This window comes from Rhinoraja longicauda, chromosome 10 (genome assembly GCF_053455715.1).
Source record: "Rhinoraja longicauda isolate Sanriku21f chromosome 10, sRhiLon1.1, whole genome shotgun sequence".
Lineage (NCBI taxonomy): Eukaryota > Metazoa > Chordata > Chondrichthyes > Rajiformes > Arhynchobatidae > Rhinoraja > Rhinoraja longicauda.
Genome location: NC_135962.1, coordinates 45,177,673 through 45,194,381, shown reverse-complemented (window position 1 = coordinate 45,194,381; position 16,709 = coordinate 45,177,673). Strand labels below are relative to the sequence as shown.

Genomic DNA, 16,709 nt, shown 5'->3' with positions numbered 1-16,709 from the left:
CAATGCAATTAAACTGATAACTGCTATACTCGTTTCCCAGTATTCTATTCCATTAAAATTGTTGCAACCAAACATTGGAGTGGGTATAAAACAAGTTGCTGGTACAATAAGTGCCCAATTAGTGCTTCATCGTCAAGGTGCACTCTGCCCCCTAAACCGAGTGGACATTCAACAATTTCAAAAAAACTAAACATTTGTACAAATTACATAATAACATAATTAAATAAAGGAGAAGTAGGCCATTCGATCGCTCATGCCCACTTTGCCATTTAATAAGGCCTTGGCTGATCTATGAGGAGATATCCCCTCAAACCCCTTAATATCCAAACATCTATCCATCTCTCTTTGTGAATCGATTTAATGACTGAACCTCTACAGGCAGCTTAGTTACATAACTACAAAGGTTTACCTCAGCCGGGTGAAACATTATACCTGTCAAGCCACTTAAGAATATTGAATGTTTCAATAAGATCACTTCTCATTCTTTTAAAAGCCCAATCTTTTGTATCTTTCTTCATTGGAACTCCATCCCCAAAATCAATCTGGTGAGCTTCAGTGGGACTGTCTCTCTATCTTGAGCATACCTTTCCTTGCGTTGGAAAACAGACCCACGAGCAATATTCCAGATACACTCACCAAGGGCCTATATCATTGCAGTTCAATCAGAACCTCTTGCAATAAAGACCAACACATCATTTGCGTTCCCCATTATTGAAAATATATCAATGTTATTTTCTTCAAAATCAATTTATGAAACTCAATAACAAAAACATTTAAGTAAATGTCCATATTATATTCAAAGAATCGAGAGTTTGTTTCATAAAGATATAAAGTAATCTAAAGTGTCTTGATAATAATGTGTATTACCTGCGCTATTCCAGCAAAAAAAGCATTAAAGCAAGTGGAAGTTCGCATTTTCTGAGGGGCAATCATGAAGCACCCCTCCTGCTGGTCGTAGCCAAGTAGCACATACAGATGTCGTTTTACTGTGTTGAATGCCTTGGCACTGCTGATATCAGCCTCGGCACTGCTTTTATCCTTTGCCATGAATTTCATCAGAACTGTGATTAGCTGATGAACTGTTTGATGATCAATCCCAGCATCTTCTGGCAAGGGGTCCTTTATAATTGCATCGTCCTCTGGATTAGTTTGACCTAAAAATAAATCAAGACATGATCAAGTCCTCATGGTATATTTTATGAAAAACATCTACTTCTAATTCATTCTTTAAACTAAAAGAAAACTGAAATGATAGTTGAATTGATAGAAAAGAAAAGAAAAAGAAAATTGAAATGATCGTTTTATTGGTATGGCTGTATGGCAAAATAAATTCCTCATATGTTGCAAAACATACTTGGCTAATAAAGTATGATTATGATTATGAATTGAGAATCAACAAAATAGATAAAATACGTAAAAATGAATATTCAGCTTGAACTATCAAACACTCCAAAACACTCCAAAAAGTGTTTTTTAGCAAAACACTCGAAAAAGTGATTTTTAATTTCAGAAATATCATAGATCTTTTAAAATTGTTAATGTTTTATTTTGCATCATACTGAATAGTTAGTTTTAATAATGCAAAACTTATTGCATTGACGGTCTTGCACAAGTAGCAACAAACCTAGAGTAAATCTTCCGGGATTTGACAATCTAAGATAATGATGTGTTACTGAAACATGAAGTGTGTACCAGAATGCTGCCTTGATTAGAGAATATTAGGTACAAGGACAGGTTGGACAAATTTGGATTCTTTTCTCTGAATGGTTGGAGGCTGAGAGGAGACCTGATAGAAGTATATACAGTTATGAGAGGCATAGATAGGATACACAATCGGAATCTATTTCCAGGGCGGAAATATAAAGTCCAGAAGGCATAGCTTTAAGATGAGAGGGGCATAGTGTAAAGGAGATGCGCAGAACATTTTTTTTTCACAAATTGGTGGAACATGCTGTCACGGGTGGTGGTGCAAGCAAATATCATAGTGGTATATAAGAGGCTTTTAGAATTTTAGAAAGGCACTAGACCAAGTGGACCCGTTGGGCCCAAACCTCTCCTGCATTGGTGCAACACCCTCTCCTCCCCCTCCCCCCCCCCCCCCCACCCTCCCTCCCCCTCTCTCCTCCCCAATCCCTCTCCCTCCCTCCTCCCCTCCCCTCCTCCACCCCCCCACCCCTCCCCATCCCCTCCCCCCCACTCCATTCCCCTCAACCCCCCTTATCCTCCCTCCATCCCCCCTCCCTCCCTTCCCCCCCTCCCTCCCTAGAAGATAGATTTAAACTTTAAAATGTGAATAACTTTAAAAATATAACACCGATTTCAATGAAACTTCTTCCATTAGCACCACAGGGACGACAGTGAGTAAGGTGGGCCCAAAATTGTCGCGCTACCGTGTATCGTTTGGCTGCAGTTCAGGAACAAACAAACAAACAAACGAGAGTTTTAGTGTATAGATGTAGATATCCAGGAAATGAAGGGATATGGATCACCTTCTGGCAGAGAGATTTGTTTAACTTGGTATCATATTCGGAACAGACATTATGGGTCGATGGGCCTGTTCCTGTTCTGTCTATGAAACAAATATGCTCAAAGTACCTCATATTTTATTCTAACCAACATTAAACACAGACATAATAATTAGTAATCTTTTACCTTGTATAACATGCTCCATCGTTGCACCAAGAGTTGGAGCTGACTGCTCATGTCTGGTCAGTCGCAAAGCTGCAAAAATGGAGAACCAAGTAGGGGTATTTATAAAACGTGGAATGGGGACATGAAAAAAAAGGAGGCTTATGGAATGCAATGAATGCATTTGGCATTTCTCCTTCTGTTCTCCTATTCCAACCTTCCCGATTTCAAACTTGACTTTTGAAAAGACAATGGCCTGAAAATGTGTTCATGCCATGAAACCCAGTGCTAATTTGTTCACGACCTGATCTTTGAAAATTGTCAGCTGTCATTTATTTTTGTGTTTAGGGAGCTATGATCCTGCTGTTTACTGCAATAATTGAGTGTTATTACTGAAATCCCTCTTGCTAAATAATTAGAAATATAACACTTAAGAAAAAGGATGGGTAATGGTACTGCCCACAGTAACTGCAGGAAACCATGATACAGCTCGGGAAAGTTCACTGCCCTCATGTCAAACCTTCAAAAGAAGAAGGTTTATCAACATGGTCTTTTGAAAACATTAGTGGAACAGGTGGATACAGAAAAGCAGGTCCTCCTTTGTTGGGTCCAGAAACTCCAAGGTCTGAAGTGAAGTAGAGATTGCCATTGATAATGCAACCTGGTCATATCACACTTTACAATGGCCAACTAACCCACCAACTTGCATTTCTAAGAGGTATAGACAAACCCCACATAGACAGCATTGGAGATCAGGATTGGCCAAGGATCGCTGGACGATGGAGCAGTTCTACCAGCTGCGTCACTGTACCACAATAATTCTCTCCTAATTTCGGTCTATTTTTAAATATGTCAAATTTAGAAATCATACATGGCCATCAGATAAAAGTAGTAAAGTGCAAATGCAAGCATACACTGGTAACTTTGGAACAATGTGCAATGTTGGTGGATACTTTAAATATTATTCCACTGAAAGACCAGCTTTTAAAATGCAGCCAATAAAATTCACCAATGAGACTGCAATTTACAGTTAAAGGAAACTTACGCAGTTTAGTGCTTAGCGTTTCTGGAAGAGAAAGCGCTCTCTTTGATTCACCTGGTCCTTTAACACTGTCCCTAAGGGAACGCACACTTCTCTGCCGGTTCCGTGCAAAGCGAGCACGTTTGATTTTCCACATGGCAGCATCACTTAGGTTGGCAACATTTGTCCTTACAGCAGTTATAGCTGGAGAGAAAACAAACTCAGAGCATGAAAAGGTATCTGGCCAAATGGAGACATTTTAAAATAGGTAGTCTACAAAATTTCCATGCCAGATAAATGTGTTTCAGATCATAAGGAAGCACACCACAGGGATTCATTTCCAGTGGTACTGAACTAAAAAGCAGAAGAGTTACATTTACCTTGAATGAACCCTGATTGGAGTGCTGGTATACTCCACTTCTAAAACGATTATACTAACACTTAAGTACGACACAGATGATATCAGGGCTCAGACATTATAGCCATCAGAAAATGTTTAAAAATTAGCTTTTACCAGAGAAAAACAAATACTCTGATGTGATTAATAAAATATAAGTGAAAAATTAATGACAGGGGACAGAGATAAGTTGGACAGGTTCATGGATAGGATAGGTTTAGAGGGACATGGGTCGAATGCAGACAGATGGGACTAGTGTAGATGGGGCATGTTGGTCGGCGTGGGTAAATTGGGCTGAAAGGCCTGTTTCCATGCTGTATGACTCTATGACTAAGTTATTTCAACTCAAGTAGAATATCAAAAGTAAGGATGATGAACATAAAACATCAGGAAATACAAAAGAAAATGCAGGTTAAACTCACTAATATGGAAGTCGCCAATAAAAAGATTAGTTGAAGGGAAAAGCATAGATGAAGTGATTGCTCGGAAACTTGCTGCAAAGGCATTGAAAACTTGAGTCGAATGGTAAGTTTATGTGCTGTCAAACTCTTGGTGAAGTTCGATGAGTATTGATTATTTTCATACACCGGGTGGAGCCGTCAGCGATGGCAGCCTCGCCAACGGTCTGTCTGTTTTTTCGTCTTTTTTGTTATTTTTAGTGTGTTTTAAAAGTATGTGTTAATGTTCTCTGGTTTGTTTTATGTGGGGGGTGGGGGAGGGGGAAACTTTTTTTAAATCTCTTACCTTACCGGAGATACGATTGATTTCTGGATCATATCTCCGATCGCTCTGCGGCCTAACATCATGGAGCTGGCAGCCTTGCTCGAGACTGACTTTGAGCCCCACTGCGGGGCCGTGGACTAACCATCGGAGCCTGTGATCCCTTGCCTGGGATCGTCGCTCCAACCGCGGCCTGCGGATTTCACCAAAGAGGAGCTCGCAATCTCGGGTAGAGACTGATGTCGGGAAGCTCCAAAGTCGGAAGAGGTTCGAGCAGCCCCGACCCGGGGTCTGATCGCCCGGCGTGGGGAGCTGAGATTGCCCCGATGCAGGAACATGATCGTCCCAACGCGGAGGGCCCGACCGCCAGCAACGAGAGCCAAGATTGTCCTGTCAACGGAAGGCTCAAGGCCCCCGACCTCAGGAGAACAAAGAATAGATTGAACTTTTTTTTCGCCTTCCATCACAGTGAGGAATGTGGGGGATGTTTGTTAAAATGTATTTTGTGTGTCTTGTTGCTTTTTGTTGGTGTGACTGTATAGCAAATCAAATTCCTCGTATGTTGCAAAACATACTTGGCTAATAAAGTATGATTATAATTATGATGATGATTATGATAATTGTACCAGAGTGACAGGAATGAGGAAATACAAAAAAGCTTAACTTCATATAATATATATGAATTAACAGCATATAATCCTCCAACACTTTCGCCACCTCCAACGGTATCCCACTACTGGCCACATCTTCCCATATCCACCCCTTTCTGCTTTCCGCCGAGACCATTCCCTCAACAACTCCCGGGTCAACTCGTCCCTTCCCACCTAAACCACCCCCTCCCCAACTACTTTCCACTGCAAACGCAGGAGATGCAGCACCTGTCCCTTTACCTCCCCCCTCGACTCCATCCAAGGACACCAACAGTCTTTCCAGGTGAGGCAGAGGTTCACCTGCACCTCCTCCAACCTCATCTACTGTATCCGCTGTTCCAGGTGTCAACTTCTGTACATCGGCGAGACTAATTTATTATTAATTGTTGAGTGTTAACTGTATGTTTGTGTTGTCAATTGTGAGCGGAGCACCAAGGCACATTCCTTGTATATGCACATACTTGGCCAATAAACATATTCATTCATTCATTCATTTATTCAAGCAAAGGCTCGGCGATTGTTTCGCTGAACACCTCCGCTCAGTCCACCTTAACCTACCTAATCTCCTGGTTGCTCAGCGCTTCAACTCCCCTTCCCATTCCTAATCTGACCTTTCTGTCCTGGGCCTCCTCCATTGTCACAGTGAGGCTCAGCACAAATTGGAGGAACAGCACCTCATATTTCGCTTGGGTAGCTTATACCCCAGCGGTATGAACATTGAAGGTAGACACACAAAGCTGGAGTAACTCAGCGGGTCAGGCAGCATCTCGGGAGAGAAGGAATGGGTGACATTTCGGGTCGAGACACTTCTTCAGACTCATTGACTTCACTAAATTCAAATAGCCCTTGCCTTCCCTTTCTCCCTCCAACCCCTCCCACTTCCCAGTTTTCCCACCAGTCTTACTGTCTCCAACTACATTCTATCTTTGTCCCGCCCACTCCCCTGACATTAGGCTGAAGAATGGTCTCGACCCGAAACATCTCCCATCCCTTCTATCCAGAGATGCTGCCTGTTCCCCTGAGTTACTCAAGCATTTTGTGTCTACCTTCGATTAAAACCAGCATCTGCAGTTCTTTCCCACACAAAGCATAACTTCACATGGGCAAAAGTTAATTCTGAAAACTGGCTTTAAATTAAGTGCAACGGACAATACCAGACTTGGACTGCTTTGCTCTGCTACATTCTGCTGCATGTGGCAATAACATTGTCAGTTTCTGCGCTATGTTAGTTTGCCTCAGAACATTCTCACCTCCAGGTTAGATGATTTTAAACTTGAGATCACAAAGCAATTTTCCAGTGATAAATCTAGGCCTTAATTCTGAGATAGGTGGTGATCTTCGAATGGAACACCAAATCCAAGCTTTTGCAGATGGAATTTAGGACACCAATGGAAATATTCTGAGCCACAAGCTCTAGTTTCCTGGCATTATCTCATTCGATCACATACAATAGAAGATTAGCAATTTTATTGGTGCTTCTGCAATACTTCTGGAAGATTATGGCTATTGCTTCTAGACTACTTGTTCAGAGTCCTTTGAAATGTTAGACACGAGAAAGAGCCTTATAACTAAAATTATGATAACAACCACATAAAAGATAGCTCCAGAAAACTATAAATCTCCAGCTACACTTAAATGTCATTTTAAATTTCTGTACATGATCTTCATGTGTTCTGCTGTGCACTCAAGTCAATTCTTAATGCAAGACAATGAAATTGATATTCTACTCCCAGGTCTTTCCCATTCTGATGTAGATTGATTCCAATCTTTTGACTGATGACAGTGCACCAGCAAAGTTTCTCTTATCTTTTCCTATTACTTAGAATCTTCTTATTTTTGTGCAAGCAACAACATTAAAAAACGCCCAGCAAAACCAAGCAGTTGCCATAAGGTGACAATGCTATGCAACAAGATGAGATCTCATGGCATTAAACCTGAAACAGAGGGGAAAATATCATCATACTCAAATCGGTAATTTTTTACTTACTTGTAGGAAAGGGAAATTCCTTATTGCAATCCAAATGAAGTTGAGCTTCCAGAGATAAAGTGTCAAACCTATTGACGAAGAACTCCCAGCTTAAAGCAGGAATGTCTTGCTTTAAGAAGTGCAGCAGGAATAACTTACTAAGAATTGTTGGCCTATCCTTCACCACAGTGTCGAACTGAAAGTCGAGACAAAGACAGAGGCCCTACATGACAGTAAATAAAAACTGAAGATTAATCACAAAGACATATCCACATTTGTACACTTACTGAATTTCAGGCCCTCTGAAACTGTTCAAGTTTCAGGAGTTTACAAACCATAAAAGGAACAGCACGACTTGCATAAATTTCTATCAATGAAAGTGGCAGGAAGTATTCCTGAAAGCACAGTTTGAGAACACTAGACATCTCTTTAGTCAGAACTTAACACAGTAGTAGAATTACTTTGTACATCATAATGGGGGTGCCTTGATCTTAACAAAGTTTGTTCAGTGATTTCTTCTACTCACTGTGGATAGATAATTTGAAGGGAGGGAGTGGGAGTCAATAGGTAACTTTCTTATGGTTGTTTTAACATATGTTATTTTGTCAGTTAAAGCCTTTGAGAGTCAGAGAGCTTGAAAATATCAACCAATTCACCTTGATTGGTGGATTTTGACAGTTCATTACCAGTACACTATACTTTTGTTTCACTCATATCTCCCTCCACACTTTGATTAACATCAAGGAGCATTAATTTATTATTTAGCAGGAGAGCAGTGATTTCCTTGACTTCGTTTACATTAAAACTATGAGCTTTTGTGGGTCCCAGGGTTAATGCTAAAAACTATCAAAACAAAAAAGTTAAAATAAAATAGTAGAGGGGAATTTCAAATTTCTCAGAATTAATTAGAATGATGTTAGTGTGAAATGCTTAGAGGAAGTAGAGTTTTTAAAAGTACGTCCATCAGAGTTTATTGAGCCATTACATAGATAGTCCTAAGATAGACACAAAAAGTTGGAGTAACTCAACGGGGCAGGTAGCATCTCTGGAGAGAAGGAATGGGCGACGTTTTGGGTCGAGACCCTTCTTCAGACCCGACCCAAAATGTCACCCATTCCTTCTCTCCAGAGATACTGCCTGCCCCACTGAGTTACTCCAGCTTTTTTGTGTCTATCTTTAGTTTAAGCCAGCATCTGCAGTTCCTTATTAGACATAGATAGTCCTACCAGAAATGGGTAGTCCTGATGGAAACTTAGCCTGGCAAGAAGATGGTATGTCAGTGGGAGCGCATTCTGGAGATATTGAACATCGAAAAGCCTTATAAAGGATCTGCACGAGAGGTGCTCTGGAAGGTAGATTGTATAGGATCCAGGGAGAACTTGCAGACTGGATGGAGAATTGGGAGGGGGTGGTGGTGTTTTTTGGACGTCTGTGACTAGTGGTGCACCCCAATGATCGGTGCTGTTTGTTATCTATTTCAAAGATTGGATTAGAACATACAAGGCATAATTAGAAAGTTTGCAGATGACACTAAAATAGGAGGTATCATAGACATTAAAGGCGGTTATCAAGAATTACAGCAGGATCTTCATCTGCTGGGCAAGTGGGCCACGGAATAGCAAATTAAGTTTAATTCAGTTATTTGTGAGGTGTGCATTTTGGGAAGTTAAAGCAGGGCTGAACATTCACAGTGAATGGAACGGCCCTGGATACTTTTGTAGAGCAGAGGGAGCTCGGAGTACAAGTATCTTGATCCTTGAAAATGCATCACAGGTAGAAGTGATGAAGAAGACTTCTGGCATGCTGTACTCATCAGTCAGGAAACTGAGTATCGAAGTTGAGAAGTTCTGTTACCGTTATATAAGACAATGGTGAGGCTGCACTTGGAATGTTTTGTTCAGTTTGGATCACACTGCTATAAGAGACATGTCATTAAAATGGAAAGACTGTACAAAACATTTATGACGATGTTGCCAGCAGGGCCATATCTACGGAAAATAGCGCCTATGGCAAGCACTGAAATTGTGCCCCTGTCTAAACATCTGTCACCCGGCTAACCACCTTAGCCTGTGCAGAGGAAGGGTTCCCGGGAGAGTTGGCCCGCGGTTCAGATAGACCGGGGCCGCCTCGTCAGCAGAGGGTTTTGACGGCGAGTTTGTGAAGCAGGGACCCTAGCCACAACAAAGACGGGTGGAGGGAAACACCAAAGCGGCAGGTCTGAAACAAGAGCAGACGTCTGCCATCGGCCAGGTCAGTGCGTGAAGCAACGAGCGCCGGACCTCCAGTCTCCAAGGGACATTTTTCCCTATGGAATCATTCCAGGGTCGGGGTTAAACACTCATTGCCTGCGGCCGTGGCAGCAGACAGCTTGCCTGCTTTATTTATATTTTAGCCGAGACAAGGGATTATTTTTACAATCAAGGGATCTCTGGGCGCGCGTTTTCCGGTGCCGGCCATTAGCGAGTGAACGCGTCGAGGCAACGCGTGCATGGAGATGGTTTCCACCCGCCTCCCCAATCTGCTTTTATGTTTCAATTGCACATGCCTTCGACCTGGAGGCCCGCTACATCTACTCATGTCAGCCTCCATAAACTAAATACATTTTGCATGTAATAACTGGCAAGGTTGACCGCCGACCTGCTCAAATGTCCTAGCTAACCAAGGACCAGCGTTTGGCTCTGGGATTTCCTAAGCGGCATTACGGGCGACCATGACCAGACTCATGGTGCGTGTGTTTGGGATGAGAATGCCTACAGTCCCATTCTTTTTTCACTATCCGAGGATGGCTTGTCTGACTTTAATAGAAACTGCTCTGTGCCCCCCCCCTTCAAGTGGCACCCAGGACACGTGCCATACCTGCCATACCCTAGATATGCCACTGGTTGCCCAGGACTCAAGGGCCTGAGATATAGAAAGAGGTTGGCCAGGCTTGTTCTTGATTGCTTGAAGCATAGGAGGCTGAGACGTGATCTTATAGAGATGTGTGAAATAATGAGGCACATAGGTGGGGGAAATAACGAACTAGAGGGCATAGTTTTTGCAGTGAGAGGGGAATTTAAAGGAACCTGAAGGGCAACATTTTCACACAAAGAGGGTATGTGGACCAAGCTGCCACAGGAAGTAGTTAAAACAAGTACAATTACAACTTTTAAAAGACATTTAGACAGGTACATGGAGAGGAAGGTTTTAGAGGGATATGGGCTAAACGTAGACAAATGGACTGGCTTAGATAGGGCATCTTGGTCAGCATGGATGAGTTAGGCTGAAGGACCCATTTCCATACTGCATGACCACAACAGGCAACTAGTGTTCATTTAACAATAGCAGAAAAATACATTTTCTTTCCCCTGTGAACACTATTAGCTTGGCCAATGTAACAACAAGAAATTAAAGAATATAAAAAGAAAGCATGAAACACTGCAATATTTTGATTTTAACTGACTTGTAAAGCTGGCCTTTTGATGGAATCAAGCAGAAGCCTGGCTCTTGTTGCCACTGCCGGATTAACATCCTCGACTGCAGCCAGGAAACAGCAGAAGGCATGAGCTAGGGAGTACTTCAGCACATGGTTCTTTGAGACTGATTGAATGTCCAAAAATCTGCATAGAACCACTACTTTCTCCACTATATATATAAAAAACAGCATAACATTGAATTGGTATCAAAAACAGTAGAAAAGTCAAAACTAAATAACTTGATATATTATGTTACAAAAAAAGCCTTTAATAATGAGTACTAATGCTCGAACAATATTTGCGATTTAATATGCAATGATATATACATAAAAAAGATGATGGAATCTTCAGCCAATTCAATTCATTGCATGTCATTTAAAGAAACAACCAAGATCAATGGATAGTTTGGGACCGAGCAATATTCTGGGCCCAGTACTGAATATCTGAACTGTAATTACAACACTGGAAATGTGGGAAATTGTCAATGTATCTCCTGTCAACATAAAACTCTCAATCTTCATCAAAATGACAAAAGATATTGCCATTAGTTTATTATTGATTTATTATTGTCACATGTGCCGATAAACAGTGAAATGCTGTTATACATGCTATCGAAGCAAATCATACCATTCACAAGCACATCAGGAAGTGCGAGAGAGAAAATGAACTGAGTGCAGGAACTAGTGTAACGGCTATAGAGAAAGTGCGGATAAAAAGTTTAAAGGCAGCAATGGGGTAGATTGGTGTATGAAGGTCTCATTCAAGAGTGTGATAAAAGCAGGGGGAAAGCAGTTCTTGATTCAGGGTGAATGTGCTTTCCAGCTTTTGTATGTTCTGCTCAATGGGCAAGGGGAGAAGACAATGACTGGGATGTGAGTGGTCATCAATTCTGTTGGCTGTTTTCCTGAGGCAACACGAGATAGAGATGAAGTCGAGGGGAAGCTGGCCTGCTGCATTCACACTTCTCTGCAATTTCTTGTAGTCAACTATGCATCAATGCACAGATCAATGACGCTCAGTTCTGATGTGCAAGACCACTCAACTTCAAACCTCATTAAACAGTTTGATAACTGCAGTCAATGACATCAAGAAGAAGATACTCCAATAATTAGAGTCAAATCTCTTACAATGTTTGTGATAGTTGGAGGTCAATCAGGTCAGTTCAATGAATTAAATTAGCTGAAAACAGACTTCTGTGATGAAGGAAACCAGAAACGGTGGTTTGAACAAATTGATTACAAAGCATGTCATCCAACATTGTAACTTGGCCATATTGATATTTCTTTTTGTACAGCTGATGCTCCAAGTTTGCCCATCTATATTTTTCACTAAATTAGAATGTTTCCACTGGATTAACATTGATAATAATGGTGAGAGATTTTCCAAGATCACAAGGTTACAGATTATGCTGGAATGCAATTCAACTGCTGAAGATTTGTTGCAAATAAATCCGAGTTAACACAATGGTGGTGCCACTCAACACGATGGAAGTATCCTCAATGTAACTCGCAACTTTGCCTCTTCAAGGATTGAGAAGTGCTTGAGAAGTGTCATGAAGTGCTTTGAGAGGCTAGTCCTCTCACACATCAAATCCAGCATCCCTGACTCACTGGACCCACATCAATTTGCATACAGGGCAAATAGATCTACAGAGGACGCCATCTCTCTGGCTCTTCACACTGTCCTGACTCACCTAGAGAGACAGGGCACGTACGTGAGGATGCTATTCATAGACTATAGCTCCGCCTTCAACACGGTCATCCCCACCAAGCTCATCACCAAACTCCACCAGCTAGGCCTTAGCTCGTCATTATGTGACTGGATCCTGGACTTCCTGCTGGAACGACCGCAGGCAGTGAGAATGGGCCCGCACCTGTCCTCCACTATCACCCTGAGTACCGGCACACCACAGGGCTGTGTTCTGAGCCCCATGCTCTACTCCCTCTTCACACACGACTGTGTTCCTGCATTCGACACCAACACCATTGTCAAGTTTGCAGATGACACAACGGTGATCGGGCTGATCACCAACGGGGATGAAACAAACTATAGAGCGGAGGTGCAGAACCTGGCGGACTGGTGCTCGGATAACAACCTGTCCCTAAATACCACCAAGACCAAGGAGCTGATCATCAACTTCCGTAGGTCACATAACGGGGAATATGCCCCGATCTCTATCAATGGGGTCAGTGTGGAGAGAGTGTCCAGCTTCAAGTTTCTGGGCACTCACATTTCGGAGGACCTAACATGGTCCAATAACACTGCTGCGCTGGTCAAGAAGGCACAACAAAGACTGTTCTACTTAAGAACACTGAAAAAGTCTGGTCTACCCCAACAGCTGCTGAAGACCTTCTACCGCTGCACCATAGAGAGCATCCTAACGCATGGAATCCCTGTGTGGTACCTCAGCTGCACGGAGGCAGAAAGGAAAGCTCTACAGCGGGTAGTCCATAGAGCTCAGAGGGCCATCAGAACACAGCTACCAGACTTGGAGGGCATCTACAACACACGATGCCTCAGAAAAGCCACCAGCATCCACAAAGACTCTTCACACCCCTGCAACAGTCTGTTCGAACTCCTTCCATCGGGCAGACGATACAAGGCCTTCTATGCCCGCACCTCCAGACTCAGGAACAGCTTCATCCCCAGGGCCATAGCTGCTATGAACCGGTCCTGCTGAGCCGGATGGCCACAACGCATAGATCAACTTGCACTTTACCCTGTCCAAAACTGTTACAACTGTTCGTTTCGTTGGGTTGCTGCTGTCTAAATTACCTAAATTAGTGCATCGTATGGGAGGCGCATTCCCAATCTCGTTGTACCCCTGGGTACAATGACAATAAAGATATATTGTATTGTATTGTATATATTGTATTGTATTGTATTGTATTGTAGTAACTACCATCATAACCGTCAAACGGGCAGCCACGATGGCTCAGCGGTAGAGTAGCTGCTTTACAGCGCTTGCAGCGCCAGAGACCTGTGTTCGATCCTAACTTCAGGTGCTGTCTGTACGGAGTTTGTACATTCTCCCCATGACCGCGTGGGTTTTCTCTGAGATCTTCACTTTCCTCCCACATTCCAAAGACGCACAGGTATGTAGGTTAATTGGCTTGGTGCATGTGTAAACTGTCCCTAGTGTGTGTAGGATAGTGTTACTGTGCGGGAATCGCCGGTTGACACGGACTCAGTGGGCCAAAGGGCATGTTTCCACGCTGTATCTCTAAATAGTAACTACCATCATAACTGTCACAGACATGTATCTTCCACATTCATCTTTATGTAACGATTACCTTGTCATGTAGGTTTACCCCTTGTGTTGGTTCATTCATTTCCTATCACAAACTCAGTTTAGGAGCTATTTCTTCGAGATACAATCTTATTCACTGTTGGTCATTGAAGTTTCCACTCATCTCCTGTGCCCTATTGAGAGTGCTCCTATCAAATGTCGTCTAAGTGTGGAGAACAACCGCGCCACCGATGACCCAAGACTGGAACACACCCCGGTAAGCCCGACACCCCACAGGCCTCCCAGGTGACTGCGATGAAGCAGGAAGGAGAGGCCTGGCTGGATGGGAGGAGCCTCAGCGGTGGTGGCGATGGGAGCGTTGGCGGCAGCAGCGGGAGCCGCTGCGACAACATGGGCTTTGGCGGCAACGTGGGCCTCGGTGGCAACTGGAGCCTCGGTGGCAGTGGGGCCTCGCAGTCGATGAGCATGAGGGGGGAGGGGAAGACAATGGGGACCCGGCGTGGGGGGGACCACCGTGAGGGACGGTGGGTGACCAAAGAGGGACCCGGTGTGGGGGAAGGGGGGTACTCTCGTTTAGAATCCTCTGCCCAGGGGATAAGTTTGTGTTTGTTTGTTTATTTGTTCCGGTGAAGGCGCTGCGCGCACGGCAGCCAGCCACCAGTCGCTTGTCTTTCTCTTTTTGTTTACACTTTTAATTTCAAGTTTTTCAGTACCTTGTGTGTAGGGACTGTCGGCAAACCAATTCCCTCCGGGGATGAATAAAGTTTTATCTTATCATATCGTATCGTATTGAAGAAGTGCTGATATATGGTAATCAGAGGAAGTTTTATTTTACCCCTAGTTTACCTCATGTCACGAGACATCTGTTTGAGGAATGACTATGTCACCACTTGAGATGGTCTGTCCTGATGGGATACTATGACTGCAGTAGAGGAGCCTTCAACAATGGGTGAGAGTATGATTCTGTTGCCGAACTAGTCTGAGGCACACTTCTCCCAGTTTAGACAACAGTCCTTAATTATTGATGAGGAAAACATTACAAGATCGACTCCAATGCTTAAATCAATGCTGAGTGGTTTATCCAGATAGGCCATTTCTCGGAGCAATTAGAATTAACCGCATAAAGGACAAACAGGAAAAGGAAGGCAGACATTTTTTTTCAAAATCAACAATCGAGGAGTAGTTTGCCATTATTGTTGATAGTGGCACTTATTTACAATGTGTGCAAGTTATTCAACTGAATTTTAATTCCTCGTCTACCAAAGGGGGCGAGGCGGGAGTGGATCAAAAGGTATTCAGTACGCCATTGTTTTCTACAATATTGCAGCACTGCCTCAAACTTGCATTGGATCATTAGCATTGAAATCAGAATAAGTCTCCAGGGTGGAGTTTGAACCCGTAAGATAAAGTACCAAATTGATTGTGAAGTGCAATTGTGGAACAGAAGTGTATCCGGAAGTACTGGTTAATGCAAACAAATTTAATTACTTCAGAATTCACTCAAATCTTTATTTTAAATAAAGTTTGCAGCTTATCAATACTTTGCCAATTACTCTTTAATATTATAAAATTAAATTAAAATCAATGCCATATTATTAAAGAATTTTACTTTGCAGCTACAACTTTGAGAAAGGTTTTTGACCAAAGTTGTCAACGTTCATTAAATTATTGTAAAAATATACCATCACCAAATTGCTGTAGATATACAGTCTTATGTATAATGTATGCAATATGGAAAGTGGCTTCAGGATGCACACATTTAAATGCAGGTCGTGTTGCATTTCCAAGCATTTGGAATGAAAGTCAGTCTTATGTGAATGCAACACTTAACTCAGAATATTGTTATTTATAAAGTGTATAAAAATGACATTCGAGCAAGGTAGAAATGTCCATATTGTTAAGTAGGAGAAATGCAGTACACATGAGCTCCGCTGATAAATATAGATTTCAATAGCATTAATCCCAGATTATTCTTGAGGCAAGTCTGGGTCCTTGTAATGGAGAACAGTTGCACCAGGTCATGCTAGAGCTTCAGCGAGATATTTGGCGCCAGCAGCCTTCTTATCAGTCAATTCACCACAAAAGTTAATGTATTTTCCCGACCACTCATTGATTAGTTTTATCATAGACCATGAGAAAGCAAAATAAGTCTTCCTGCTGCAGATGTCTCTGACTCACTGGAGCTTTATCAAAGAAAGCTAAAATCATGAGATTCGCAAACCCCGTGGCAACATTAAATATAATTGTAACAACTCGTTTCTGTAATATAGCTTCTAAAATAATTCTGAACATTTTTAACCTTATCATTCTTTTGTAGTTAAAAAGTTTATGATTTCTGCATGAATTTTGAAAAGTTTATACTGCCACAAACTCCATTGTACATTTTACATCTTCAACTTACCAGCTTCAAATCGCATCTTCCAATCTTTGCTGTTAAAATTGCTGTCGATGATGCCCCAAAATACATCAGCACCACGAGGAAGAGAAAGAGCATGGAGAAACAATGGCACTGCCACAGACGTAAGCTGTGAGAACTCAGACTTAAGTACTTTCCACAAGCTGCAATAATCAAAAGCAGAAATTAATTTAGCATAGAATGTTCATTTCTTTTAATACATCAAC

General features: G+C 42.3%; 1 protein-coding gene across 6 annotated transcripts in view; it reads right to left on the bottom strand.

Annotated features, from left to right (window-relative positions):
- The window catches only part of unc79 (unc-79 homolog, NALCN channel complex subunit), a 159,862-nt gene that overhangs the window by 74,996 nt on the left and 68,157 nt on the right, over positions 1–16,709 (bottom strand). For 5 of the 6 annotated variants that reach the window (XM_078406800.1, XM_078406802.1, XM_078406803.1 and 2 more), the window contains 6 exons: positions 16,489–16,646; positions 10,825–11,006; positions 7,404–7,605; positions 3,674–3,853; positions 2,653–2,721; positions 868–1,154 (listed from right to left, as the gene is read on the bottom strand). In XM_078406800.1, coding sequence (XP_078262926.1) covers positions 868–1,154; positions 2,653–2,721; positions 3,674–3,853; positions 7,404–7,605; positions 10,825–11,006; positions 16,489–16,646 — 1,078 coding nt within the window. The remainder of the gene's footprint in view (positions 1–867; positions 1,155–2,652; positions 2,722–3,673; positions 3,854–7,403; positions 7,606–10,824; positions 11,007–16,488; positions 16,647–16,709) is intronic. The other variant, XM_078406799.1, reaches the window with a different exon arrangement.